This window comes from Thyridium curvatum, assembly GCF_004353045.1.
Source record: "Thyridium curvatum strain D216 chromosome Unknown NODE_1_length_1224711_cov_81.814160, whole genome shotgun sequence".
Classification (NCBI taxonomy): Eukaryota; Fungi; Ascomycota; class Sordariomycetes; order Thyridiales; family Thyridiaceae; genus Thyridium; species Thyridium curvatum.
Genome location: NW_022156756.1, coordinates 756,804 through 783,859, shown reverse-complemented (window position 1 = coordinate 783,859; position 27,056 = coordinate 756,804). Strand labels below are relative to the sequence as shown.

The 27,056-nt window shown below is 56.7% G+C and overlaps 7 protein-coding genes across 7 annotated transcripts; 4 read left to right on the top strand and 3 right to left on the bottom strand.

Annotated features, from left to right (window-relative positions):
* Positions 1-71: 71 nt before the first annotated feature.
* On the bottom strand, positions 72-1,830 carry E0L32_000239 (uncharacterized protein; the record flags this gene model as incomplete). The annotated part of the gene is made up of 2 exons (XM_031136575.1): positions 72-1,306; positions 1,359-1,830. 2 exons carry the CDS (start codon positions 1,828-1,830, stop codon positions 72-74), a joined length of 1,707 nt encoding a protein of 568 aa, XP_030997616.1.
* A 984-nt stretch (positions 1,831-2,814) lies between these two features.
* On the top strand, positions 2,815-7,519 carry E0L32_000238 (uncharacterized protein; the record flags this gene model as incomplete). The annotated part of the gene is made up of 8 exons (XM_031136563.1): positions 2,815-2,820; positions 2,891-3,705; positions 3,765-4,377; positions 5,491-5,624; positions 5,680-5,810; positions 5,871-6,436; positions 6,520-7,378; positions 7,434-7,519. The coding sequence occupies 8 exons, from the start codon at positions 2,815-2,817 to the stop codon at positions 7,517-7,519; spliced, it is 3,210 nt and encodes a 1,069-aa protein (XP_030997615.1).
* A 607-nt stretch (positions 7,520-8,126) lies between these two features.
* On the top strand, positions 8,127-9,658 carry E0L32_000237 (uncharacterized protein; the record flags this gene model as incomplete). The annotated part of the gene is made up of 3 exons (XM_031136552.1): positions 8,127-8,680; positions 8,739-8,810; positions 8,860-9,658. 3 exons carry the CDS (start codon positions 8,127-8,129, stop codon positions 9,656-9,658), a joined length of 1,425 nt encoding a protein of 474 aa, XP_030997614.1.
* Positions 9,659-9,773: 115 nt separating this feature from the next.
* On the bottom strand, positions 9,774-10,853 carry E0L32_000236 (uncharacterized protein; the record flags this gene model as incomplete). The annotated part of the gene is made up of 1 exon (XM_031136541.1): positions 9,774-10,853. The coding sequence occupies one exon, from the start codon at positions 10,851-10,853 to the stop codon at positions 9,774-9,776; it is 1,080 nt and encodes a 359-aa protein (XP_030997613.1).
* Positions 10,854-11,579: 726 nt separating this feature from the next.
* E0L32_000235 (uncharacterized protein) lies at positions 11,580-12,933 on the bottom strand (the record flags this gene model as incomplete). Its single annotated transcript, XM_031136530.1, has 5 exons — positions 11,580-12,188; positions 12,245-12,650; positions 12,712-12,750; positions 12,815-12,876; positions 12,925-12,933. 5 exons carry the CDS (start codon positions 12,931-12,933, stop codon positions 11,580-11,582), a joined length of 1,125 nt encoding a protein of 374 aa, XP_030997612.1.
* An 888-nt stretch (positions 12,934-13,821) lies between these two features.
* Positions 13,822-20,935, top strand: E0L32_000234 (uncharacterized protein; the record flags this gene model as incomplete). Its single annotated transcript, XM_031136519.1, has 3 exons — positions 13,822-15,039; positions 15,185-19,452; positions 19,534-20,935. The coding sequence occupies 3 exons, from the start codon at positions 13,822-13,824 to the stop codon at positions 20,933-20,935; spliced, it is 6,888 nt and encodes a 2,295-aa protein (XP_030997611.1).
* Positions 20,936-24,518: 3,583 nt separating this feature from the next.
* Positions 24,519-26,065, top strand: E0L32_000233 (uncharacterized protein; the record flags this gene model as incomplete). The annotated part of the gene is made up of 5 exons (XM_031136508.1): positions 24,519-24,521; positions 24,691-24,720; positions 24,873-25,725; positions 25,790-25,927; positions 26,004-26,065. The coding sequence occupies 5 exons, from the start codon at positions 24,519-24,521 to the stop codon at positions 26,063-26,065; spliced, it is 1,086 nt and encodes a 361-aa protein (XP_030997610.1).
* Between the last annotated feature and the right edge of the window lie 991 nt (positions 26,066-27,056).

Sequence of the window (27,056 nt, the reverse complement as noted above, 5' to 3'; positions counted from 1 at the left end):
GGCTGCCCTGTTGGTTGCGATATGAAAGAGGTAGAGGAGAAGAAGACGAATTCTTTGAACAGGGCAGAAGCTCAGACAATCAAGGCGTCGATCTTGAGCTTCCTGAACTCGTCCAGCCAGTTCCACTCGGTGGTCTGCTCCCTGCCCGCGACGGTGTCCCTCAGCTCCCAGATGACGTCGAGGGCCTCGAGGGCCGTCATCAGGAAGCCCCAGGGCAGCTCCTCGAGGATCCTGAGCAGCATCTCCTTGGCCCACTGCCTCTGCTCCGGCTTCAGGACCGCCGCGCCGGCCATGAACAGCGGCCAGGTCAGGGCCTTGAAGAAGCCGCTGCCGTCCTCGAGGCTCAGCGTGTGGAACTTGATGTCGGTGAAGACGTCCTCGACCGTGAGGCCGTCGCTGAACCGGAGGACGCCCTCGAGCGGCAGCGCCAGCAGCGTGTACAGGTACGTCGCGGACCGGTACGTGAGGGCCACGTGCGTCCGGTCGCGGACCTCCTTGGGGTCCGTGATGCCGGGGAGAGCCGCGGCCCAGGCCTCGACGTCGAAGCCCACGAGCCGGCCCACGATGGCCGAGGCCTCGGCCACGACGCGCTCCCGCGGCAGGCCCGGGGCGCGGCCCGCGAGGCGCGACACGAGCAGCATGGCGTGCAGAACCTCGGCCGGGCAGCTGTGGTAGTTGCTCGTCTCGGTGCGGCGCAGGGCGGCGACGACGTCGAGGCGGTCGAAGGCCGAGGCGGCTACGGCGGCGGCGTCGTGCGTCATGGTCGTCAGCGTCGAGCCGAAGATGTAGTACGCCACGCACATGGACAGCAGGTTGTCGAGCAGGTTCTGGACGGGGGACGATGCCACCAGCGCCTCGCCTGTGCCCGCCGGGTGCCCACGCCCGCCGCCGCTCCGCTCAAACTCCTCGATCAGGCGGCCCGCCATCTCGAGGTGCAGGCGCCATGTCTCCTTGCCCGAGTCGACGAGGTCGAAGTTGACGAAGAAGACGAGGGCGGCGAGGATGGCGTCCCTCTTGCTGCTGCTGCCGCCGTCGTTGGCGCGGCCGTCCAGGGCGAGGGTAAGCTCCGAGATGGCCCTCTGCTTGGCGGCGAGCGCGTCGATCATGACCTTGCGCGTCCAGTAGGACTCGCCGGCCGTGAAGCGCGTGATCTTGGACAGGTGCATGGCCGAGATGCCGACGAGGTTGTGCATGAGGAAGCCGTTCTCCCGGGCCATGGGCAGCATGTCGACAAACGCGTTCCGGCCCGGCGGGTCGAAGGGCGCGATGTCGATGCACAGGCGGAATGCGACTTTGTTTTGACACACTACATGTTAGCCAAGAGAGAAAATGCTGCGATCCCGCGGGGAATTGCATACAGTGATAGAGGTACCGACGAGAGGACGGATCCAGGTCCTGCAGGAGGGGATCCACCAGCGACCGCGAGGGTGGCATCCATGCCAAGACCAGTCCGAGCTGCTCATCCGCTGGAGTCAGACTGCCGGGAGGTGCGTTTTGCCCTGTCAAGCGACTGAAAGCCGTGGCTGGAGATGACGGCGGAACGCCCGGCGTCGGCGTCGGCGTCGGCGTCGACGGCGCAAATGACGACCGCCCGGTCATCTTGCCCCGGGAGGCCACGGCATGGGTCCAGACGAAGAGCTTGCCGTACCCCTGGCACTCCTGGCCGAGGCTGGCGCACTTGAGACATCTGGGCAGGGATCGGTCGCACCGCAGGCGCCGGCGCCGGCAGTTGTGACAGGCCTTGACCGGGTGGTCGTGGTTCTTGCCGCTGCGCGGATCACTGTTCGGGGCCCGCGGATCGTCGCCGATTACCGCCGACCCGTGTGACATCCCGGATCAGCAGCGTCGTTCGGTGTGCATATCCAAAAAGCGGTGATTCCAGTCTTGTTGTCTAGCTGTATGTGTCCCAATAACAACCCCCCCTCGACTTCATGCGGGTATTTGATTTGATGTCATCTGGGGTGATTCTCCGGGTCGAGCATGTCATGGCGGTGTTGGAGAGGTGTGGATGGGATGGAGCCGGAGCAAAAGTGGGTGGCGGTTCGCGGCTCCGAGCCTTGGGTCGATTCGATGCGGGCACCAGAGGCCTCGGGTCTAAACTCAATCAGGCAGCCAAGACGCAACATTTGCATCGCTCTAGCCTGGGAAGTGTCTGGTCGCTCCTCGGAAAGTCCACAAGTCTGGCAAGTCTTTGTCAGAGCAATGTCTTCGCCCCTTCTTTTTCACTCACCACAACCGACGGTGGGCTTCTCGGGGCATTTGTATTTCCCCAACATACCCAAGAGGGTCCAGAAGTAGGTTATAACCTGTCCTATGGCTCCGCTGGTTCGGAAAGTTTGCCTAGAAATGGACGCCAAGTTCAAAGTCGCGGTAATAAGCTGCTCAGTATGAGTCTTCCGTGCTTTCGGTCCCAACTTCCCCCTTCCCTCCCCAGATTTACAAAAAAGCGCCATGTTGCTTTTTCGGTAGTGGGATGGATTTCTGTTGAAACTTCACTGATCCTGATCCTTGCGAAAGAATCATTCGACTCTTTATTCTCCACTGTCAATGTGACCTCTGCGACTTTCGTGGAGATCACTACTTAGACATCTTCACTTGCTTTCTTGCAATTATCTACTTTCAGTTTCCTTTTCGGAGACGATTACCAGTCAAGGCTCATTCTCCATGGTTGCCGTAAGCGCGCCGCTGCCACAGGATGGGCCCGTCTGTTTGTCCGCCAAGGACATCGAGCGGCTCGGCCGTTGCCGGCCGGCGTCCTTTCGCACGATCTATGTAGAGATAGGCTTTGTGGCCTCTCTACTGACCTCTATGATCATGGGAGTAAGGTCCCCTTGAGCGAAATGCTTGCTAGTGGCCAGCTTTCCGTTGCTGATCACCTCTCACATTACAGGAGTTCCTCATCAGTGGGTTCAATATCATCCTACCTGAGCTCGCAGGGGCCCTAGACATACCGGCCGGGTCCCGAACATGGCCCGCCAGCGTCTTCTCACTGGTCACCAGCGGCTTCCTCCTGCCAATGGCCCGGCTAGGGGACATGTGGGGTCCTTACTATGTCTTCAACGGCGGCCTGATATGGCTGCTTATCTGGACCCTGGTGGCCGGCTTCAGCAAGAACTACATCATGCTTATCGTTTGCCGCGCGCTTCAGGGCCTCGGGCCCGCCGCCTTCTTACCCACCGGCATCATGATGCTCGGCAGCACTTACCGGCCCGGCCCCCGCAAGAACTTGATCTTCAGCCTGTACGGCGCCGCTGCGCCGCTTGGGTTCTTCTTCGGAATATTCATCGCCGGCATTGCGGGGCAGTTTCTGACCTGGAAATGGTACTTCTACCTGGGCAGCATTGTGCTGTTCATCACGGTATTGATCGCCTTGTTCTCCCTGCCACGAGACAGGAAGGACTTGGTCCTCGATGCCAAGATGGACTGGTGGGGAGTTGCAACAATCATCCCGGGCCTCATCCTCGTTGTCTTTGCCTTCACTGACGGCGGCCATGCACCTAACGGATGGAGCACGCCCTACATCTACGTCACCTTCATTGCTGGCATGCTGTTCCTTGCGGCTGCGGTGTACGTCGAGGGTTGGGTGGCTGAGCAGCCTCTTCTGCCGCCGGTCATCTTTAAGCCCAAGTACATGAAACTCCTCCTGATTACTTTGTGCATGTCGTACGGAGTCTTTGGGGTTTACCTGTTCTACTCGAGCTTCTAGTAAGTCTCCCGTTGCGAGTGAGAGCTTATTCGGCACACGCTAACCGCCAAATTTGCAGCATTGAGCTGGTTATGCATGCCAGCACCCTTCTGACCACGGCCTGGTTCGCGCCCATGGCTGTCGGTGGCATGATCATCGCCACGGTCGGTGGCTTCACTCTCCACCTCCTGTCTGGGCGCATTCTCCTCCTTATATCCGGCACCGGCAATCTTGTGTCCTGCCTCATGTTCGCTATCCACCCCGAGAACGGCACATACTGGGCCTACATATTTCCTGCCATGATCTGTGCCACGATCGGCATCGATATCACCTACAACGTCAGCAACATCTTCATCACCACGAGCCTGCCTCGGGACGCACAGGGCCCCGCAGGCGCGGTCATACACAGCCTCGTGTTCTTGGGCATCAGCTTCTTCCTGGGCATTGCGGACCTGGTCGTGGCGGAGAACGAGCACAAGGGGCTCGCGGGGAGCTACAAGACGGCCTTCTGGCTGGGCGTCGGTCTCTCGGGCGCGGCGCTGGTCGGCTACGCCTTCATCAAGATCGGGAGTGCCAAGAGCGAGCTCACCTACGAGGAGAAGATGAGGCAGGCAGAGGCAGATGCGGCGCTTTCTGAGAACAGCCAGGAGGCGAGGGGCCACACCTCGGTTCTGCGCGATAGCCCCCAACCAGTAAGGACGGAGGTGTAGTAATGCCAGCATGGAAGTGTTGACGCGTGATAGGGTTTTTGGTTATCCGGATGGATAACGCTCTGGATTTATGACTACATGATAATGCAATAGACCTAGATACTTCTGGAATTCTACATCTCTGTTATGACTCTTTGGTTACTAGTCTATCCTGTTCTGGGAATGTCCATGGCAAACACCAGCAGTTATGAATAATGCAGGCTGCAAGAAGCGCAAGCTTCATTGGTCATTATGTCTCAACAAGCATGCACTGAGCTGAGCTATCAACCCTCCCTACGTCCATCAATAAAGTCAATACGCAATACGATCACATCTCCTGGGAGGCGATGATTCAGCGCTCCACTTTCACGCGTCTAATGATTCCAGGTGAGGGGTATCACCGGATCTCATCCGGTTCTGACACAAGAATCTCATTCCCTCGCGATATCCCCACGTCGTGGAGCTGTAGAAAGCCCCAAACGAGATGAGAGTCAGTTAGTTGACAATGCTTTCTCATAAAGATTTCTGATACGATTATCATAAAATTTGCTCGCATGTGTATGCGCACAATTCGAACAACGCACGTTAAGCTACCCAACAGGACGATGCCGACTTTCCGGACTGTAGGCATGTCAAGATAAAGAAAGGGACAGAAGATGCGATGGTCCGGTCTTTAGGCACAAGCTAGTAAAAGACAAGCTTAAATCAAGCACTGTGGCTTGTCTTAGTCGGTACTTTTGGGACAAGACGTTCACACTTGGCATGGTTTCCGCCAGCAACAACCTCAGCATAAGCAAAACCTTTTCCGAAGCCATCCCCAGATTCCCCACACCAATGCTCCCCAGTACGGCCTTTAGCGTAACGTGGAGGGACTATCCCGATTGCTTGTGCTGTCGGACTACGCTAAATTGTTCCCGGTGTCGAGGGAAGATGTGCGATGGATAAGAAGCCAATGGTCGGCACGGTCCCATGCTCAGATTTCAGGTCGATCAGTACTTGCTTCAGTCGGCTCGTGGTGCCTTCGCCTTTGTAAGGTCAAGACAATCGTGCTTTGTTCTGCACCTCACAGGCTTCTGTACAACGTTACCATAAAGTTGATAATTGCTCTATTGAAAGATGTCCGACCAGATTCAGACAGCTACGGCCGAGAGCAGATCTACCGAAAAGGCTGAGGCAACTACCCAGCGACATGAGAACCCAAGAGATGATTCTGATGCCCTATCTATCACCGAGGCCGCCTTGGGAAACAAGTAGGTGTCCATCTTATAGTGAGTATAGTGGCAGGGGCTAATGCTCTATCTCAAGCCTGCCTGATGGCTACTTCAAGAGTCTGCCATTCATCGGGACCCTCGCTGGCCTGTCTCTTGGGGTCATTTCGTCCTACGTGATCTTCGTTATGGCCACCAACGTCTTGACCTTCACTAACGCTGATATCGGTAAGACAGTGGATCGCTCCTACTGTGTGCCGGAATCCGAACTGACTTGTCCCAAATCAGGCCCAAGTGCCAACATCTCCTGGGTCAGTATTGCAAGAACCCTTGGACAGTCAACCATGTACCTTATCCAGGGCCGCCTCTCGGACCTCTTTGGCCGGCGATGGTTCTTCATCGGCGGCAATCTTGTGGCACTGCTCGGAGTTATCATCTGTGCCGTCTCTCAAAATGTCGACACCCTCATCGTAGGCAGTGCCATCTATGGCATGGGCGAGTGCGTCCAGGTCAGCTTCGGCGTTGCCATCGGCGAGCTCATTCCCAACAAGGACCGCCCGCTCGTGATGTCCTTTGTGTTCCTGACGTCTGCTCCCTTCTCGGCTTTCGGACCGACGATTGCTCGTCGCATGATCTCAGTTGGGCTGGGCTGGCGATGGTGTTATTACCTCGGCATCATTGTCATCGGCGCTGCGGCCATTCTGCTGTTCTTCTTCTACCACCCGCCAACCTTCCACATGCTTCACGAGAGAAAGTCGAAGAGGAAGCAGATGCAGGAGCTTGACTACGTCGGGATCTTCCTTTGGACTGCTGGCCTCACCCTGTTCCTCATGGGCTTGAGCTGGGGTGGAGGGGTAGGTGTTCCCTCTATTGCTTTGCAGCATCTCAGAGCCAGGGGTTGCTAACCCGAGAAATGAATTAGCTCTTTCCCTGGAAGTCTGCGGCAGTCATTTCCACGCTCGTCGTTGGAGCCCTCACTCTTGTGGTCTTTGGGTTCTGGGAAGCCTATGCAAACCTCAAGTATCCCATCATGCCGATGCACTTCTTCAAGAACCGTGGATATATTGGACTGGTCGCCATGGCCACAATTGCGAGTTGCTTCTACTACAGCGCCATCCTGCTATGGCCTCAGCAGGTTCAAGCAATGTTCACAACAGACGTCACGTATGCGGGTTGGTTGTCGTGCACCGTGTCGGCAGCCACCTCTCTTGGGCAAGGCGTTGCCGGCATCTTCATCCGGTACGGCGGGAATTCCCAGTACTGGCTCATCTTTGCGTCCGTCACAATGGTTGCTTTCGTCGTGGGCCTTGCCGCTCTGACACCAGAAACCAAGAATATGGGCATCGCCTTCACGATTATTGGACCCTTCTGGGTTGGGTACATCGAGCTGGCTGCTCTGTCATTGGCCCCTCTGTTCTTGAAGCCGGAGGATATCGGCCTCGCCAGCGGTATGTTGGCCTCGATCCGCTCTGCCGGCGGGTCTGTTGCCGTTGCCGTCTACACTACCATCCTCACCAACAGGCTGACTACCACTCTCAACGCCCACGTCGGCTCCGCGGCAGTGCAGGCCGGCTATCCGAGCGACAAGGTACCTGCCTTGGTTGCTGCCGTCAAGGGCAACAGCTGGACGAAGCTGCCTCTGTCTGACGTTGTCAAGAAGGCGATTCAGGGTGCGATACCGACGGCTTACGGCCAGGCTTTCAAGACCGTGTACCTGGCCAGTCTGGCATTTGGTGGCCTGGCGATCATCGGCAGTCTTCTCACCAAAGATGCTCGAAGCCTTCTCGATGACACGGGTAAGTCTTGCAGCCCTATTACTTCATTCATAGGAGATGGCTGACCGATTATCAGTTGCACGCCGCATGCACGGCAAGGGAATCGGTGGAGATATCGAAATGAAGCCAGCTCCTAAAACTGTTGACAATAATGATGACTAGGCTAGGGCCCCTAGGAAAAGAACGCGGCGGGATGGAGAGTGGGAGATTGGTTGGTTGGTTCAGAACATGTGGAATGCCTCCCTCTGTTGTTTCTCTCTCGATATATACCAGAAAACAATAACTGGCATTTGTTTGTGAGTTGAAAGAGACCAAGTTTGGAGTCACCTGAAACTCTCACTTTCCCTGGCCCTGTCTCATAGACAATTGGATAAGTTGAAGAATGATCAGTGTCCAGCAGCGTCTATTCTCTTGTCTATCGCCAACATAAACTCTTAGGAGGTTTCCATCCTTCGTATTAGCCGCCATCTCGCGTTCCTTAGCTAGAATTCAAGAATGTGGAGAACCCCGGAAAATACTACCTAGATGTATATTACCGGCTTGGTACGGAGTAAATGGCTCCATACAATAAGATCCTGTACCTACATAGCAAGGGACTGGCCCAGCCAGAGGCCATATTTGCCAGTCCTAAATGGCAACCCAGAAGAGGGGTGTATCACCCACTGTCTGGGTTTGAACTGACACAGTCATTATATCTACTGCCGACTCATCCTGGCCATGTCTGGCAAAACTTTCCTTTGTTTCTATTGATTAGTCAAGGTTCTCCAAGATGTGGACTGCTTCCGGGCTGGTCATTTTGATCACAGGCGCTTTCAGCCACGCCAGCCATGCGCCGCGCCAGGCCGGCTCGAGCATCACGGTCGACCTCGGCAAGACCTACCAGACGATGGACGGCTTCGGTGCCTCGGAGGCCTTCCAGCGGGCCGTGCAGATGAGCAAGCTGCCCCAAGCCGAGCAACGCCGAGCCCTCGACCTACTCTTCTCCACCACAAAGGGCGCGGGCCTGTCGATCCTGCGCAACGGGATCGGCTCCTCGCCGGACATGAGCTCCGATCACATGGTCTCGATCGCCCCCAAGAGCCCCGGTTCGCCGAGCAAGCCGCTCATCTATGCGTGGGACGGGTCGGACAACAAGCAGCTCTGGGTTTCGCAAGAGGCGCAGCACACCTACGGGGTAAAGACGATCTATGCGGATGCTTGGAGCGCTCCGGGGTATATGAAGACCAATGGCAACGATGCTAATGGCGGTAATCTGTGTGGTGTTAGCGGGGCGACCTGCTCGTCAGGGGACTGGAAACAGGCTTATGCAGACTATCTCGTCAGGTGTGTCAGGAATTGAACCAGATCAAAGCCGTGTGTATCCCTAACCCATTTTGTGCAGGTACATCCAGTTCTATCAAGAGTCGAACGTGACGATTTCACATGTTGGCTTCCTGAACGAGCCTGAGCTCACGTAAGTCAAGACCGCGTACCTCAAACAGCAGATACCAACGGTGTTGCAGTGCTTCATATGCGTCCATGAGGTCCAACGGTCAGCAAGCAGCCGACTTCATCAAGGTCCTCTACCCAACCCTTCAGAAGGCCAACCTCAGCCATGTCCAGATCAACTGCTGCGACGCCGAGGGCTGGAGCAGCCAGGCCGTGATGCTGGGTCAGCTACGCTCTGTCGACGACTCCATAGGTGTCATCACAGCTCACGCCTATACATCATCTCCCGGCTCACCCATGAACACCAAGCACCGCGTCTGGCAGACAGAGGCTGCCGACCTCAACGGCAACTGGAATGCCGCGTGGGTAGGCGGTGGCGGCGGCGGCGAGGGCATCACGTGGGCGAACAACATCTTCCAGGCGGTCGTGAACGCGAATGCCTCTGCGTATCTCTACTGGATCGGCGTGCAACAGGGCCCTACAAACTCGAAGCTGATCCGCATCGACGGCAACACTGTCAACCCGTCGAAGAGGCTGTGGGCCTTTGCCAACTGGAGCCGGTTCGTTCGTCCTGGTGCGGTCCGCGTCGGCACCTCTGGGGCTGGCAACGGGCTGCGTAATTCGGCTTTCAAAAACGTCGACGGCTCGATCGCGGTGCAGTTCATCAACGGCGGTGGCAGTGTAGCTAGCGTCTCTGTCAAGGTCAACGGGGCGAACGTGAGTGCCGTCAAGGGATGGATCACGGACAACACCCATGACGTGGGTGAGCTTGCCGCTACCATCACCAACGGCGTGGCGAGTGCGAGCATTCCCGGTCGGTCGATGGTGACCTTGGTCCTGATGGAAGCGGACGAGCCCGCAAGCACGAACTAAAGAGGGACTTGGCCAGGTCAGATAATTGAGTCTTCTATCGATATCAGGACAATGAATGTCCGTAAAATCATGATTGCCGCTTGCTTGCCAGATACGTCTCGCATATCTGCTATGACTATTCCAGGATAAATGACTCGCCATTCTCAATATCTACAAGGTTCGGACGATGGTCATCCTCCTCATCTGGTGGCACACCAGTCTTCTGCATTCCAGTGTATTCCGTGATCCCATCCAGCAACGAACGTGGGAAGTCTCTCGTGAACCAGCCAATCAATCCTGTGTATGTCGGCACACAATCGTGTGACCTCACCCAGTACCGCGGGCGTGCCGCTTTATCAAGAGCTAGCCCACCAGCAACTCCAAGTGTGTTCCGGAAGCCATACGTGAAGCTCTCCTTTAGACCATGCAGCATGGCCAGGACAGAGATCTTCTGATCCTCACTCTGGCACATTTCGAGAAAGGCGCGGAACGCCGGTTGATCTTGCCGAATACCGTGGGGTGAAAGGAGAATCGCCTCCCTGTGCCCGTCGTCTCTGGTCCAGATCCAGGCCATCGCAAAGTTGAGAGACTGGTGGCCGGGAATGCGGAAAACGTTGAGCCAGGGAGGCAACGGCGGGCCTGGATGAACGACCTGCCAGTTCTCTGTCCTTGTTGGAGCAAGGTCTTGCGTAGCCAGTACTGTATCAAAGTGTCCCCAGCCTTCTATGGCCTTTGCTGCCTCTGGTACAGCAACCACGGGGATACGGCGATCGAAGCTGCGGAGCGTGGGCTCATGCATATGGTCGCTTAGACTCAGGCTGATGAAGACGGCGCCAACGACCGGTGACTCCGAGTCGGCAGCTTGTTCTCGTGTCTTGTTGGGTTTGCCACGCGCTATGGCGGCTGTGGCCGCCGCATCCTCTATCTCCTGAGCGAGCTGCTCGACTGCAGCGCCATCCTGAAAGGCCGGAGGAGATGGGGCGGTCATCATGAAAACCCACGAGTTGGCGACGACCATAGGCCCGACCAACCACGGGTCCGAGACCACGTGGAAGTAGGACCTCCCAGCGGCCTTGGCCTCGGCATCTGGTCGAGGAAAAGACACGAGCCAGGCGTTGTCGCCGTTGAGGGATGTGAGGATGGGTCGTTGTCGAAAGTTAGGGCTCACGAAATGCTCCCTGAGCACTGCTGCTCGCGTCAGGGAAGATGATGACATCATAGGCAGCCTGTGTCTATGGTACGCTATTGCGATGACAGCTTCGTCGACTTCAAGTTGAAGGTCCCTTGGTCAGCAAAGTTTGATGATAGAAATAGGTCTGGATGAAATGTTGACCAACGCTTTATAACTTTCACCCCTGATCTTACTTGTCCATCATAGGGATCGCCCCACATGCTGATGGTGAAAAAGGCCAAGACGGCGTAACTGGGGTAGTTGTCGCGCCAGGCTCCACAGGCCGCGGTCTCAGATCGCCCGTTGTTGTTGGCCAGGCCATCCTTGAACCGCTTGCGCTGTAGCTCGGCGGCCGTCTCGGTGACGATGCCGGACAGCGTACAGCGCGGCGCTGACGCTGACGAGCCTCGGGAGGCAGCCGACGCCGGAGATGCAGACGCCGCCGGCGTACACGGAGGCCACTACCTCGGCGGCTGTGAGCATGAGCGAGATTGTCGAACAAAGATGCTACTCGTTATGGTTGGACATCTAGGTAAGCACTAAATTGAATGTGTCGGTAGCGCTTACATATCGGATTTGCGAGTCCGTTGCCATGCCTTTTTCTGTTGCAGATCCCTGCCAAGATGGAGGAAGTTTCTCTTTTGACTATTTTGAATCTGCTTCGCTGGCCCTGATACTACTAGACATGCTTGAGCGTATGGTATACAACTCACTCAAATTAGTATCAGACATACAATATTGCATTCAACTATATCAAGACATTTGTCTACCTTACACAACCTCAATCTCGTCGGTCTCTCCATATCCGTTGTACGCAACACCGCGAAGATTCCACTCGCAAGTCTCCTGCTGTTGATTCCCTCCCTGGTCTGTCGCCCTGCTCAGTAGCTTCTTCCCGGTGCTGGGCTGCATCCTGACATGTGCTTCCCAGAGACACCAAGCCCACTTGAACTTGGAAGGTTCAGTGGAAAATTTGTCCTGGTCAAGGATAGTGGCCTGCTGCCAGGTCTTCCCATCGTCACCACTGACTTCAACCTTTGTTATCGGGCCAGAGTCGCAGCCAGGTAAAGCATAGCCTTTGACTAGCACGTGCCCGTCTCGGTCTCTTTCAACTCTGGAACCCTTAGTAGGAACACCGATGGCTGAGTTGACGGGCATTCCCATCAGCGCAGGCACTTTGTCCCACACTTCTTCAGCTGCTTCCTTTGAGTCGATATCCGGGGGCAGGACTTTGTAGTCGTATTTCTGATAATAGTTTTCTGACTCGGTCATCTGAACCGTAACTCGTTCAACCCACTTCACAGAGCGAGCTCCAGCTATACCAGGGACGATCACTCTGACCGGGTACCCATGGTTTGGAGACAGCGTCTCGCCGTTCATCTGCGCTAGATTTAGTGATTTTTAAGGCTCGATGCCTTCGCGGACGGCAAACCTACTTGCACTGCTAGAATCACGTCTGCATCATCTCTCATCGCCCTGTCGAGAGGTATGCTCCCACCGTACCACGACGAGTTCTCCGTAGGTGCTGTATAACACGCAAAAGCTGCATGTGCATCTTTCCACTTCTTCTCATCCAGGCTGACACCGGCTTTGAGCAGAACGTCTCGCAGGCGGGGGCCGGTCCACTCGCAGTTCATGACTGCTGCATCGAACCAGTCTACTCCCTGGACTTCGTGGAGCTTGGTACGCATGGTATGCCGGCGATTGCCTGCACACTGGAGTGCACAGACGACTGTGTGCTGAGGAAGTGCCTGTAGGTCGGCGACTGAAAGAGATAGTGTGCTGCGCACTGCACCGTCGATGGTCACTCGGTGGGATTCACCATCTATCACGGGAATCGGGCTGAAAGTCGCGTTAGGATAAGAAACATGTAATCCTCAAGGGACCACGAAAAATTACGAACCCATGGTTTCGGTCGTATCCAATTTTCTCAGTTACATAGCTATTCCACAATACTTTAGTTGCTCTTCCGTGCGTGCACTCTTTTAGTGTGAGAATACACTGACTTCTCTACCAGTTTTGTTGATGATGGTTCACGGTTCAGAGGCTCTTCTACTGTGTGCTGAAACTAATTGGTTAAAGTGTGGTTAGTCAATGTACGGATCATCAAGCTCACTACTGCCATTTTCATCGTTCGAAGTTTCAACTCACTGCCTTTGGTGCAGATGCAAACGCCATCACTACAGGTTGGGGCCGTTTCTCCTCTGAATAGAAGGTCGTCGTGATGAGTTCTAAGATTATGGACAAATGAGACTCAGGAGACATATCACAGCACTCCATTTGCGCTTCGAAGGGAAACTCATGCAATGACCACGAAGTCTAATCAATGAGGGTTGTTGAAGTGTGACGTCACATTGGTGATGTCATTTCGCGCGTGCTTTTCATATCGCAATTCCCAGAGAATCAGCCATCACTCCATCTTCTGAGGGGATGGAGTTCTATAATTAAATTGATTTTTGAAGTGTTCTATTTTGATAACTGCAAAAGACTATTTGCCATGTGCGGAGTGTCAAGACGGTGTTCATTTTGAGGGTGCAATCACAGCAGCTTGACGTGCTTTTTCGTAGCGGCTCACGTTGGAACAAAGCTGCACAGTGTGATCTGCCAATGGCACGAATCGCGTCTTCCCGCTCCGGAACATCGAAGATAACATTGAATAACATTGAAAAGAAGCAATAATGCATTGTGATCCGTGTGTATTGGCTGCTGCGAGCTGAGAATCGGGCGAATTGCTGCCCGCCAAGCTGTTGCTCTGACAAAGCTACCCCTGTTATGTGGCTGGGGAGAAGGTGTGGCTGAAGTTGGGGGCCACTTTCCAGCTCCTGCCCTCCAAGCGCAGAAAAGGGCATCCTCACAGAGCTTCCACGAAGAGCATCTCCCCTTCCAATCCATTGACTTTCAACGCGAGATGTGCAGCTGGAGACACATGTACAAAGTGGAAGCTGCATGAACACAAGCACGAGCACCCAAATACAGCCCATCGCGCTCACGCACAGTCTGGCACCAACCGGCCATGGCCCAGCAGGGCTCGCTTACCGCTAGGCTCGCAAAGCTGAGCGCGGTTGCGCAGGACGCTCATGCCCTCCTAACGAGCCTATACAAGAGACCAAGGCCCGTCTCTCTTGATGTCGACAGGCTCAGCAGCCTGTTGAGGGCGCTCGCGGGGAACCTGGTCAACCTGTATATGCTCGCGTCCAGCGTCGAGGACAATGGCTGCGGAAGCTCCATCGGATCTCACAACCTGCACCACTTGCAAGCATGCGAGCGGACATTGGTATCTCTGCGACTGCTATTGAAGGGGGAGTCCTCCTCACCGTCCGGGAGGGAGTCACTTCTCAATCTGCTGGATGAGCTGGCGGGCCACGTCACCAACCTGAGAATGGCATCCGCCTCACTGTCGCTGGCTTCCCTCTGCAAAGCACTTTCATGTTCTAATCCAGACGCACCAAGCAAGCCACGTGCATTCGTTGACAGAATCGCATGGGAAAGCGCACGGAGAAGGCCGGGGCTGAGGGACGTCCCCTGCGCTCACCCATACAACACCGTCACCAGTTTGACCAAGAAGCAGTGCCCCGGAACAAATGAATGGTTCACAACATTGAAACAGTACCAAGACTGGGTTGAAGGACAGTCGGCACCTCTCTGGTTTTGTGGCGATCCAGGGTCCGGAAAGACCATGTTAGCCTCAACTATCATTGAGGGGCTCGTGTCCGGGGCTAGCCAAAGCACAGCGGTGTGCTTCCATGTCGCAGACGCCATATCCACAGAGAAGCCATCACTTGCATCGGTCATGGGCTCACTGCTCTGTCAGCTAGTCTGTCAGAACTCCCAGGCTGAGAGAAAGCTCGATCAATATCTGCACTCCAAGCTCGACGAGCTCCCTACCGCTCTCGACCTCCCCGTGGACTGTCTCGGTGATCCACCTGATATCGAAGGCGCGCAATTGCGGAGCGCCCTTTTTCGTGCCATCTCCAAGCACTTCTTCAAGAAGGTCTTCGTTGTGATAGATGGCATTGACGAACTCGACGTCTCGGTCACAGAGACCATCTCTTCCACGAACAGCTGGATAGAGCCCGGCTCTGATATTCGGCTTCTGGTCCTCTCCGGATGGCCAAAGACAGAAGACCGCGCTTCAGGCTTCTTGTATACTGATATCGGCCCACCCGAGGTTGACCTGCGCTTCCTTTCCGAGTGGGCAATACAGCAATTGGAACCCGGAGAGTTACTGAGGGTTAATGATCAATCCTGCCGAAAGATGATCGATACTTTAGCCACTTCCAAGCAGAGGCAAGTCGACTCGTGGCTCCGGACAGCTCCATCTCTCTGATAATGAATTTAGCTTCCTCTGGGTGTCAAGTCAGCTACAACACTTGCAGCATGTAACTCAAGCCTATGTGCTAGACCAAAAACTCCAGAATTTTCCCTCCACGGTCTCAGAGACATATGCAACGATTCTAGCCCGAGCTGACCGATCGAGCCTTATCGCCGACAATTACCCAACATGTCAACTTACTCCCGTCTTGCTGCTGAGATTTAGCCTTCTATGGCTTCTACATCTATCTGAAATCGAATCGAGAGCCGGAGACATACCATGCCACTTCTCAATTGAGAGTCTGTGCGAAGCCTTATCCCTTCTCTGCTCGCCAGATGGTGTGGATTTGTCAGACATACGGATGATTGACCCGAAAGAGCTCATATCACTCCTTGGATGTATGGTTGACTACGACTCGGAAACTGTCACACTATCCCATTCGACCGTCCTTGACTTTCTCAGCAACAAGGTATGGGACAAGTACGGCGATATAGCCAAGGACGGCTTACGAGAAGCCAGCACCAGTCTCGGAACTATCATGCTTCGTTATCTCAACCTCAAAAATTTCAACCGACCGAGTTCCGAGTTCGAAATACAGAAACAATACATCCTCAACAGACGGCAAAGACACCCTTTCTACGCACTCGCGGCTGCCTGGTGGCCCACCGTTGTGCAGGAAATCTCAGACGACGCCTTGTGGGAACTCGCCGCGGTGCTCTTCGACAACCCGCGATCGAATCACTTCATACACTGGCTTCAAGAGCTCTGCTCACAATTGTTCCCATCGAGGTTCGGATTTGACGTATCCCCAGAACCCTTTCTGAGGATACGAAATCTGCTCCTAAAGGGGGAAGATCTATCAGTACACATCGCCGCGGCCTTGGGGGTCCCGCAGCTGTGCTCACGTCTGATCAAAATGGGACGGAGTCTGAATAAAGTCGCTGGCGATACATTGATAGATGGACCGCCGATCTATTATGCCATTATGGGGCCCAAAATCTTCACTATGTCCCGGACCAGCTCTGGGGTCAGCCTGTTACCTGCCGAGGAACATGAATTCTGGGGGCCTGCCCGAGTCAGAACGATCGAAATGCTCATGGCGCATGGTCCGGCTATGAATCCGTTCAAGAGCGAAAGAGGCGACAGTGTCTCGTTGACGGCCAGTGCTCTGCTCACTTCGTTTGCAACTTGGGACGCTGAAATATTCATCAAGACAGCGAATGGTCTGCCTCCTGATCAGGACTGCCTAGAGGTCCTCAGAATGTTGAAACGCGATGAGTGGACCATGGTACAAATCATGCCGCGCCACAGAACCTTTCTCAACCGTGTCTGTGAGTACATCATAGACTCCATATCCCATATGTTTGTGAACCCCACGTCAGATCGCCATGAAAAATGCGACTGGTTGCCGAGTCGCTTCACGCAGGAGGAGACTCTGGGCTTCACCTTTGAGATTGCAGAAGAACTGGGTCTTGACTGTGTCGACCCGAACTGCAGGAGGTCACTCCCCCACGATGACAAGCTATACTACTCCTATGTTGATCAGTTCATGCGCGACTTTGAACCAGCCCTCTTGCAATGGCTGATGCAGGATCCCCGGTGGGACCCTAACAAACAGCTGGACTCGGAAGGCGATTCCGAGTCAAGCGGGCAAACAGCCCTACATATAGCAGTGGAAGACAGAGCCACGGATATAATCAAGCGACTGTTTCAACGAGGATCCCGTCCCGATGTTCGTGACGCTCAAGGGCGCACGCCGCTGATGTTGGTCGAGACCCCAGAGCACCTACGGCTGCTACTAGACCATGGCGCAGACGTCACAGCTACAGATGACAGCGGTCGATGCATCTGGCATTTTGCGGCAGCAAATAATGACGCTGACCTGCTTAACGCGTTAATCGCGTCTGGGGACGACAAGGAAGTAGCTCTGAGGCGTGTGACGAAGCAAGGGCGCACGCCACTGGCTGAGGCGTTCATGTATGTGCGGGAGCTGCTCAGCATCGTTGCCCGCTCCCACGAGAATCCGGATGCGGCCCAGCTCCTACTGCCGCTATGTGACGGGGACGAGGCGTACTTCAAGAGCGATGTGCCTGTCACCCACCTCGCGGCGGAGTGGGCTTCCTTGAGCCTGTTGACGCGGCTCATGCGAACCAAAGGCGTCGACTTCAGCAGTACCACGGAAGATGGCTCGACGCCAATGCACTATCTGAACTTCGGCGCAACCCTGGAGTTCGTGCAAAAGCTCAGAGAGGCTTGTGGCGACAACGCCGATGCTCAACGCAAGGACGGCAAGACTCCTGCCGAGACGATCTTTCTCTCCTTCAAAGACTCCGACCCCGACCCGGACATGCGCATCCGCCATCCGGCGTATTCGAAAGAGATCGATCCCACTGTGTACAACGCGCTTCTGACGGCAGAGGTACTGGCATCACGCGATGCCGAATCGCGAACGCTGTGGGAGCGCTTCTGCAAGGATGTGGTGGTGGACTACATCAGCAAAGGGCCACGCCTGAGCATGGCAGTAGTGCAGGGGCCTATCGCGACAGCAGTCCTTTCGCTCGTAGACAAGGGCGCTCTTGCGGAATACGAAACGCAGCACAAGTCTTCTGGTTTCACGGTACTGGTGAGGGATACTTGGGACAAGGACGGTAGTCAGAGCTCTGGGCCTTCCGCGTTCTCAATCGAATTCCCGCCAATACCATACATAATGGGTCGCTTGTACACGCACGTGCTTAAAGCGACCCAGTACATGGGAGACATCGCCAAGGACAAGAGCACCCTGCTGATCTTCTGCTGGGCGGCGAGGCACGGCTTCATGAATCTCATCGACCTCATGGTCGAAAAGGGCGTCTCGCCTGTCGAGGAAGTCAAGGGAATGTGCGCGCTCGAGGAAGCGGTGCTCTCGCCCGTGGGCAATGCGGATGCACTCACCCTAATACTCACCGCCATCGACAAGTCCCAGCTCAACGCCAAAAGCTCTCGCGGGACAACGCCCCTGCTCCAGCTCTGCACAACGACACACACGGGCAGGCCGAGGGTCGCCCTACGCGAAGAAAGGATGACACTTCTCCTGCGCGCCGGCGCCGACCCTCACATGCGCACGGCGGACGGCGTGCCGGCCGTGGTGCTAGCCATCACGGAGGAGCAGTTCGAGTGCGCACGGTTGCTGATAGAGGCGGGCGCCGACATCCGGGCCAAGACGCCGTTGGGCATGGACTCGGCGCTCGCGGCCGCCTACCGGGGCAACATGCGCCTGCTCGAGATGCTCGAGCAGCTCAGCAGGAGCGGCGACGCCGACAAGCAGGTCGATTTCGCGGCGCGGTGCTCGCGTCCGTACGTGGAGGACGGCAAGCACACGAAGCAGATGCTGGCGGGCTGCAACGCGCTGCACGTCGCGGCGCTGTACCAGCAGACCCACGTGGCCAGCTTCTACCTGGACAGGGGGTACTTGGGCGTGAACGACACGCAGTCGGACCGCGGGCTGACGGCGCTGCACCTGGCGGCTATGTGCGGGGACGTCAACGGGATCCGGCGGCTCGCGGGGCGGGGCGCCGACATCGAGGCGCGGGACGTCGAAGGGTGCAGGCCGTTGCACCACGCCGTGCACCGTGCGCACACGGCGACGCTGAGGGCGCTGCTCGAGCTCGGTTGCGAGCGCTCGCCGCGGGACAACTGTGGTGTGACGCCGCTCATCCTGGCGATCCAGCTGTATGTCCAGCCGGCCATCGCCCTGCTTACGGAGACTGACGCGGACATGACTGTTGCCGCCGACATTGATGGCGAGAAGGACGTCTCTCGGATGATCACCCTGCCAGCACCAGCTAGTGAGCGGCAGGCACGCGCTGTTAGCAGGCGCCATAGCTCAGATACCAAGCAGCCCCAGAGGGGATGGTCGCGTAAGGGCCTGCAGGCCATGGCAGAGGCGATGGAGATGGCCCTGAGCAACCAGAACGTCGACATGTGCCGCTCCGTGCTCAACAGCGGGTGCCCCGTCGATATTCTGCTGCCACCGTGCCGCAACTGCACGCCGCTCATGCTGGCGATGCGCATGGGCGCCGTGCACCTGGTCCAGGTGCTACTCGAGCGCGGGGCGGAGCTGCGGGCTGGCCACTGCGCGTGGCACTACCCGGCGGGTTACAACCCCGTCGGAGGGGCGTGTCGGGCGGAGCGGCTGCTGCCCTGCCTGCGACCGGTGCTGGACAGGGCACTGAGCCGCGGCCACAACTGGCTGGGCTCGCCCGTGACGCCGCTGCACGTGGTGGCCGGGACGGGTGGGCTCGAGGCGATGCAGGTGCTGCTGGAGCATATCACTGAGCATGTGGACAAGTATAGGTGAGGTTGTCTCTCTCTCTTAGATGGATGCTAGCCGGATGGCTAAAAGCTACGTGGGCTAACGAAAACACTTTTTAATAGAGCGTGGCTACCAGCAGACCTTGAGGTGCCGATGCCGCCCGAGGAAGCCGGGTCGCGGGGCGTGCACGCAGTCGTCCGGGTCATCGTCAACCTACGCTCCGGAGTGGCCTTCCGGAAGTCGTCCTACGACGACGCCGGGTCAACGCCCCTGCGCATTGCCGCGGGCTACGGCGCGACGCCAGCCATGGTGAACCTCCTGCTCGACTATGGCGCCGACCCAAACATACCCGACTTTTGTCTCGACTACCCGCTGCACAACGCCATAAGCAACGGCCTTGCCGGCACGGTCAAGGTGCTGCTCGAGCGGGGCGCGTTCCCGGACGCGCGCGACAACAATGCGTACACGCCGCTGATGTTAGCCTGCTGCGACCCTTTCACGCAGCAGGACCGCGCCAATTACCCCCCGTGGCGCAGCGACGCCGTGGCCACGGTGCGCATCCTCATCGAACACGGCGCAGACCCGCGCGTGCGCGACGTCGACGGCTCGAGCCTGCTCAACCTGGCCGCCAAGCAGGGGCGCAACCCGGCCGTGTTTGACTACCTCGTGCGCACGACGGGCCTGGATCCCTTCCTGCGGGACAAGACGTGCTACGCGCCGCTGCACGACGCCGTCCTCAACCGCGCGTACACGTCGTACGTGCTGTCGGGCGCGTACGACCTGCGCCGGCTCGCGGCCGAGGAGGACCTTCCCAAGGGCCTGTTCGCCATCGCCGCCGACGACAACGACCATATCCTGCCGCGGCTGCTGCGCCGGTGGCCGCGCGAGTTCCTGGGCGGGTACGTCGGGCGCGTGCAGGGGCGGTACGTCAGCGCGCTGTGCAATGCGGCGGCGAGGGGCCACGAGAGGGCCGCGGCGGCGCTGCTCGACTGGGGAGGGGCGGACATGGAGCTCGAGGGCGCGCCGGAGGGGACGGCGCTGATGACGGCGTGCGTGTACGGCCGGCTCGGCGTGGCGAGGATGCTGGTGCGGAGGGGTGCGGCCGTAAGCTACCGCCGCCGCCGCCGGCGCCACGCCCACCCCGGGAGTGAGGGGCTGGGAGGAGATGGTCAAGGGGAGTGGGAGACCAGGAGTGCGCTGGCGGTCGCGACGCCGAAGATTCGGCGGTGGATCCTGGTGGGGCAGTTCACGGAGCGGCCGAGGCGGGTGGGGTACCGCGCCCGGGACGGAGGGGCAACTCCGGACGCGGCGGTTACGGAGGAGGAAGGATTCAAGCCCTGGTCGGGGGTGCGGGAGGTTGCAGTCTTGTTCACGGGGTCTGGGCAGTTCTACGGGCGGACGGCGGGGGAGTCGCTGCTCGGCTTTGTCAAGCGATGCGCGCGGATCCGGAGGGAGTTCCGGGGCCAGGTCGTGGTGCCGTACGACCACGAGGGCGAGGGGGAGGGGAGGACGGCATCGTCATAGAGGATTTGGAATTCTTGGTACGTAGATTATGATTGTTCTCCTTGCCTTTTTTTTCTCTCTTTTCTTTCTTTTCCTTGTCTGTTCTTCTTTTCGGTTTCTACGACATGATGAGATGACGACATTGAGGCGCCTGGCTAGGGAGAGGGGATGATCATAGATGGATGTCACGATGGACTACCGGGTCTGTAGGTTGATCGCGGCAACGGGAGAGCATTTGACAATATCATTGTGTCTTTTTCTTTGCTTCTTTCATGCAGTGCCACGCCTCAGAGGTGTGGCCGACGTCCCGGTGATACTGCGGGAGCTTATGTCAGAGGGTCGGTCGGAGAAGGTTGACACGCTACACGAGTGATAAGCAAGCGACAGTTCCTCATTTGGATGCATTGACAAGGCCACGCTCGGCAAGAATACCCACAGGTCACCCGCTTGAGGTGACCTGCCGTCGTCCATACTGCACGGCATCGTCACCGAGGGCAGATGTCGTCAGAGAGCCTCACCCGCTCGACGGAAAGGGTAGCATCCGGCCGCCCTGTCCACAGTTGCAACACAACCCTTTGGGGGCGTGCGGCGGCGGGTCACGCGATGGCCCGATGACGGTTAGAGCGCTTCTCTTCCGTCTCGATCGGGCAGACGAACGGACGATGCGGCCCGGACAGGGAATGTTCCCCCAAGGTGAACCAACCGGCCGGCGGCAGCAGGTGGACAGAAAACAGGGAACGTTGTAGTTTCTGTTACGTACTGGATGACGGTTGCTACCCTTTTGTTTTGAACTTTGAAAAGGATCGACTGGATGAGGCTATTCGCGGGCGGATTCGAAGGTCCTCCAATGACGTACGTACCTGGGTAGGGGGACCGAACCAAAAGGCGCCTGTGACGCCCGAAAAGAGGGTGCGATCGCCCTGCATCGCCCAGTAGCATCGGTGCGTCAGTCAGTCGGGGGATTTCGGGGGGGTCTCAGGCGGCCCTAGGGAGGGTTGGGAGGGCTACAGGGGGTGGTGTGGCCTGGAAAGAGGACGGGCTAGCCCTGAATGGCGCTGTAAAATGCGGAAGGCCAAGGCCCTAGAGAACCTGAATGTGGTGTGCCTGGAGGACCTAACACGAGATACCTTTCGGACCGACAGTCCGCAGCAAACTTGCTACTCAGCGGAGTCGGACGTGGGTGTACCTCTGTTTGTCGGCTCAAGCACGCGACCTTTGCCACCGCCTTTCTGACGATTTATTATGCGTCTACTTGAAGGCATGTACTGTCCAGCCGCCATAGCTGTGGAGGAGAGAGCCGGCGCGCCGCTAGTCAGAAGAGACGCCCAGAGCCGACGAATTGCTGGCCAGCCAACGAGGAGCGCCGGCAGAGGCCGCGATGTGTCAGACTGGCTCCATTTTCAGTCAGGCAAATGCATAACAGAAATCGACACGGGCCAATCAGGCCCGTCAGATAACATGCGTCCTGGTTGGTCGGGATCTGAAGGCCTCTGGATTGGTCCCGGCGTCGGCTGCCCACTCTTTCGCCAGTCACGATGCGTCGAAAAGCCCTTCATGTCCCCATGGCGGACAGGCCTAGCCTCCCCAACGAGAAGTGGACTGACTCCTTATTATGAAAAGATTAATCGAAGCTGCGTCGGGTCAAAGGGCGAGAGAGAGAGAGAGAGAGAGACGTGGATTCTGCGTGTCGGAAAAGGCCTAACCCGCATATTGCCTATCAGACCAACAGATTCCTCTGCGCACTCCCATCTTGACACAATCGAATTGAATACCTCTTACATGATGATCCCTCAGGGCCGGGGCTGATTTGCTGGACGGGGTCACTTTTGTGTGCGGACAATGTGCCGCGCGCCCGGCCTGCATGTACGGAGTCTCAGTCTACGGAAAACATCCACGAAGGAGAGGCTACGTGCATGTTGGGCGTTGATTCTTCAGGGTCCAGTGTAGTCTCCGCCGTGCGTCTTGAAACTTCGGAATGGCCTTGCAAAAGAAGCAGATGCTTCAGTCCTTGGTTTGCAAAGGACCCGTCCGTCTCCGCGTCACCCCACTTAGACACCCCCCCTGCCCAGACACCACTCTTCATGCGTGTGAGGACTAAACAGGAGACTTGATGATGACGATGTACGCGGTAGTGCACAGAAAAGTGACTTACGGTAGGGATGGTAGGGAACGGGTGTTCAATATCATGTGCCGACGGGCGGCCTCGGCGATGCGGCAATGGCCACACCGACAGATCGCATGTTTGCTCCCGTACGAGTAGGTAGTGAAGTGTAGCTTCCCTCGACTGCTTCAGTGGCTGTTTGCCTCGTAACTTTTCTCCAATATCAAGCAAGATGTGTACGGGCAAAAAAAGAGATCCCACTAGGTAGGTATCTGACCTCGCTCTACCCCATATTTTGCGTGGCTGGCCCGGGCCTGGTTGGCTGAGGAGCCGGTATTGCTATTCTAGGGCTGGCTGAGTCGCCGCCTTGCGTTCGCCCAGCTCGAGGTACCGTACCTATTGTCCAGTGAGTAGAGTTCCGAGGTGCTGGGTCCACTAAAAGCTCCTCGTTATGACTACCGGGAATTACGAGATCACAGGGCCAGGCGTGGCTGTGGTTGGGCACGCGAGTCAATCGATTGCACCCAACTCTGTATCGTGAGGGAACCCACAGCGAGCCAGGCGACCGTGTACTTGGCAAAGTACCTAGTTGAACCCTGACTTTTCAAAAAAGGTACCTGACCCGTAGTTCCCCGATCAAGGGCATGTACCTTGCATTTGCTCTGCTTTCGCATTTTGTTCCCGCCGTTGGGATGAGTCTTTTGCGTTGTCTACCCCCTGGCTCGCTGCACATGCCGTGTCAGGGACTACAGAAGCAGAGGAGATGAGGGATAAAAGAAAGATAACTCTGCTGCGGGATATTCAATCCAAAACAGGGACGGAGAGCCAACGGGGATTCAAAGCCGAGCAAAGGGTGCATATTATCCCTCAAGGGTAGGTAGGCATATATGAAAGCTGCAAAAAGGGCATCCTCAAGGTGAAGTATTCGAGATGCCGATTCCCAGCATCTCAGGTACATGGCCGGGGAGACTTACTGCGGCCCTGTGGGTGACGGAAGACATGCCCCAGAAAAAAAGGTACTTGTACATGGCTCCCAGCACAGAACAAAGGAATCCCAGGTGGAAGAAGGTCTGGAATCCCTGCCCGTAAACGACGGAGGTACCTAACTACGGTACAAGGGGTCCCCACCTTGGGTCAAGAACCGGTTCTTTTCAGATGCCTCGAAGAGTCAACCGAGTGACGGAACCGTTTCTCTTGTCGGGGCCACGGTTCTGCCCTAGAGTTGACTTGACAATCGTCGGTACCTGGCCAGAGGTATCTTTTGGCGAGTACAATTGAACAAAAAGCCTCGTCTCTGCCGACTCGTGAAAACCCGTTTCCTCCTTTCCCTTTCCCCAGCATCCTCCAAACTTCCCCAGATTTCCTCTGGATATCTAAAAAAACTCGTTTTTGTTTTTCAGTGTTTTATCTGTTCACAGAAAAGAAAAAGAAGAAGATCAAACCTCTTCACGGCAATCCTCTTTTTGTTCCTTTTTCCAGTTACACACACACACAACCACAGTCATGGTGAGTCTCACATCGCAGCCCCGCCATCCCGCCATCCCACCAAACAACACGAGCCTCACGGAACCGCATTCGGCTTCACACAACGGCCTGTGTGATTGAGGATGCAAAAGAATATCGAGAATATAATTGCTATCGAGAACAATATACTAATCATAATGTTTCTCAACAGGCGTCAGAACACCAATCCAATACCGCAACTGTAAGCCAGCCAATCATCCAGTCGAGTCACCACTTACACCAAAGAGCCGCATGCAATCACCATGCACACACACACACCCACACACACATGCATACATTTGAACACACACACAAAACAAGCCATGTTGCTAACACAACCCCTTCACCACACAGCTGCGGAAATACATGGACCTGGACCAGAAGGGCCAGATCATGGCCGAGTACATCTGGGTGGACGCCGAGGGCGGCACCCGCTCCAAGTCGCGCACCCTGGCCCACAAGGACGGCGGCTACAGCCCCAAGGACCTGCCCATCTGGAACTTTGACGGCTCCTCGACGGGGCAGGCCCCCGGCGACAACTCGGACGTCTACCTGCGGCCCGTCGCCGTCTTCCCGGACCCCTTCCGCACCGCCGGCGGCGAGAACATCCTCGTGCTCTGCGAGACCTGGATGAACGACGGGACCCCCAACAAGTTCAACCACCGCCACGAGGCCGCCCGCCTCATGGAGCAGCACGCCGCCCAGGAGCCCTGGTTCGGCCTCGAGCAGGAGTACACCCTGCTCGACATGGACAACAAGCCCTGGGGCTGGCCCAAGGGCGGCTTCCCCGCCCCGCAGGGCCCCTACTACTGCGGCGTCGGCACCGGCAAGGTCGTCCAGCGCGACATCGTCGAGGCCCACTACAAGGCCTGCCTCTACGCCGGCATCAAGATCAGCGGCACCAACGCCGAGGTCATGCCCGCCCAGTGGGAGTTCCAGGTCGGCCCCTGCGTCGGCATCGAGATGGGCGACCACCTCTGGGTCGCCCGCTTCCTGCTGCACCGCGTCGCCGAGGAGTTTGGCGCCAAGGTCTCCTTCGACCCCAAGCCCATCCCGGGCGACTGGAACGGCGCCGGCCTGCACTCCAACTTCAGCACCAAGGAGATGCGCGTCGAGGGCGGCATGAAGGCCATCGAGGCCGCCATCAAGAAGCTCGAGGGCCGCCACGCCGAGCACATTGCCGTCTACGGCGAGGGCAACGAGAAGCGTGAGTTCATCATCATATATTTTCAACTCTTGTGCTTTTGCAATCTTACTGACAGAATTCTCAGGCTTGACCGGCAGGCATGAGACTGGCTCCATCGACGCCTTCTCCTACGGTGTCGCCAACCGCGGCGCCTCCATCAGGATACCTCGCGAGTGCGCCGCCAAGGGCTACGGCTACTTTGAGGACCGCCGGCCCGCCTCCAGTAAGCACCAGCACCCTTCCTTTCCACCGCCAATTCATTTCCCAGACAGAAACACTAACCTTCCTCCCTTCAACAGACGCCGATCCTTACCAGATCACCGGCATCATCATGGAGACTTGCTTCGGCTCCGTCGAGTAAAGGACTTCATTCTGCATTGGGTGTGGTGTACAGGTGTTTTGATTTTTTCACAAATTGCTTTTTTCCATATGGGAGAGATAGAAGAAGAGAGATTGGTGCGAGGAAGACAATCATTACGATTTGGGAGAGATGGAAGCGTGAACCTGGTCTAGTGTAGACCTTGCTTTCGCCTTTCGTGCTTACACAAACGCACACACACACACAACCCACCCCTGGTCTTCGGGGTCCGGAAAATGGGATGCTCAATTCCCTTCCTTTTCGCGGAACTTATCGGGTTTATTAATCGGGGGACTATCATAAGGATCTAGATACGATATTATCATCTTAGATATTATCGCAACGTCACGTTTCATCGTCGGGTCGTGGTGCCGCCTCCTGCTCCGCGCAACTCCCTCCGAGGGTCGTGCATCGAGAGGCGTGCTGCTTGTTGCTGTCGGTCCTGCTTTCACACGTAAGGCCTAGCACCCTTCCCCTTTTTCACACCTACAGCATCATCGTCATCGTCATTATCATCATACAGCAACAAAGACATGCCATCGCCACCATACGGCCTCCCACCAGGTCCGGCGATGGCCTTCCTTCCTTTCTACACACCCCGCCAACATAAACCTCTACGTCGAGGAACAGGTTCTGTCGACCTGCCTCGCGCTGTATCATCACCAACTCAGAGCATGATATACACCTTAGCTAGTTAGCTGTGTGCAATAGATCACTTTTGAAATGTTCAAAACACTGGCTCTGGGTCTGCCTTGCGAGATCTCTTCCGCCCTTGCCCTGACGTGACCCGATCTAGCAATGTAGCACGACTTGCAGTGCTTGAGCGAAGACACCGTCCGTACTTGCCTCCTGACCAAGGTTCACTGGCACATCTTCTCTGCCACATGCTTTGTGGACTGCCCCAGGCCAGGAAGGAGTGGTGCATCACAACGGTCTAGAGAATCCGCCGGTTCCTTACCAGGCGCCGTCCATCTTCCCCACATGACAAATCAAC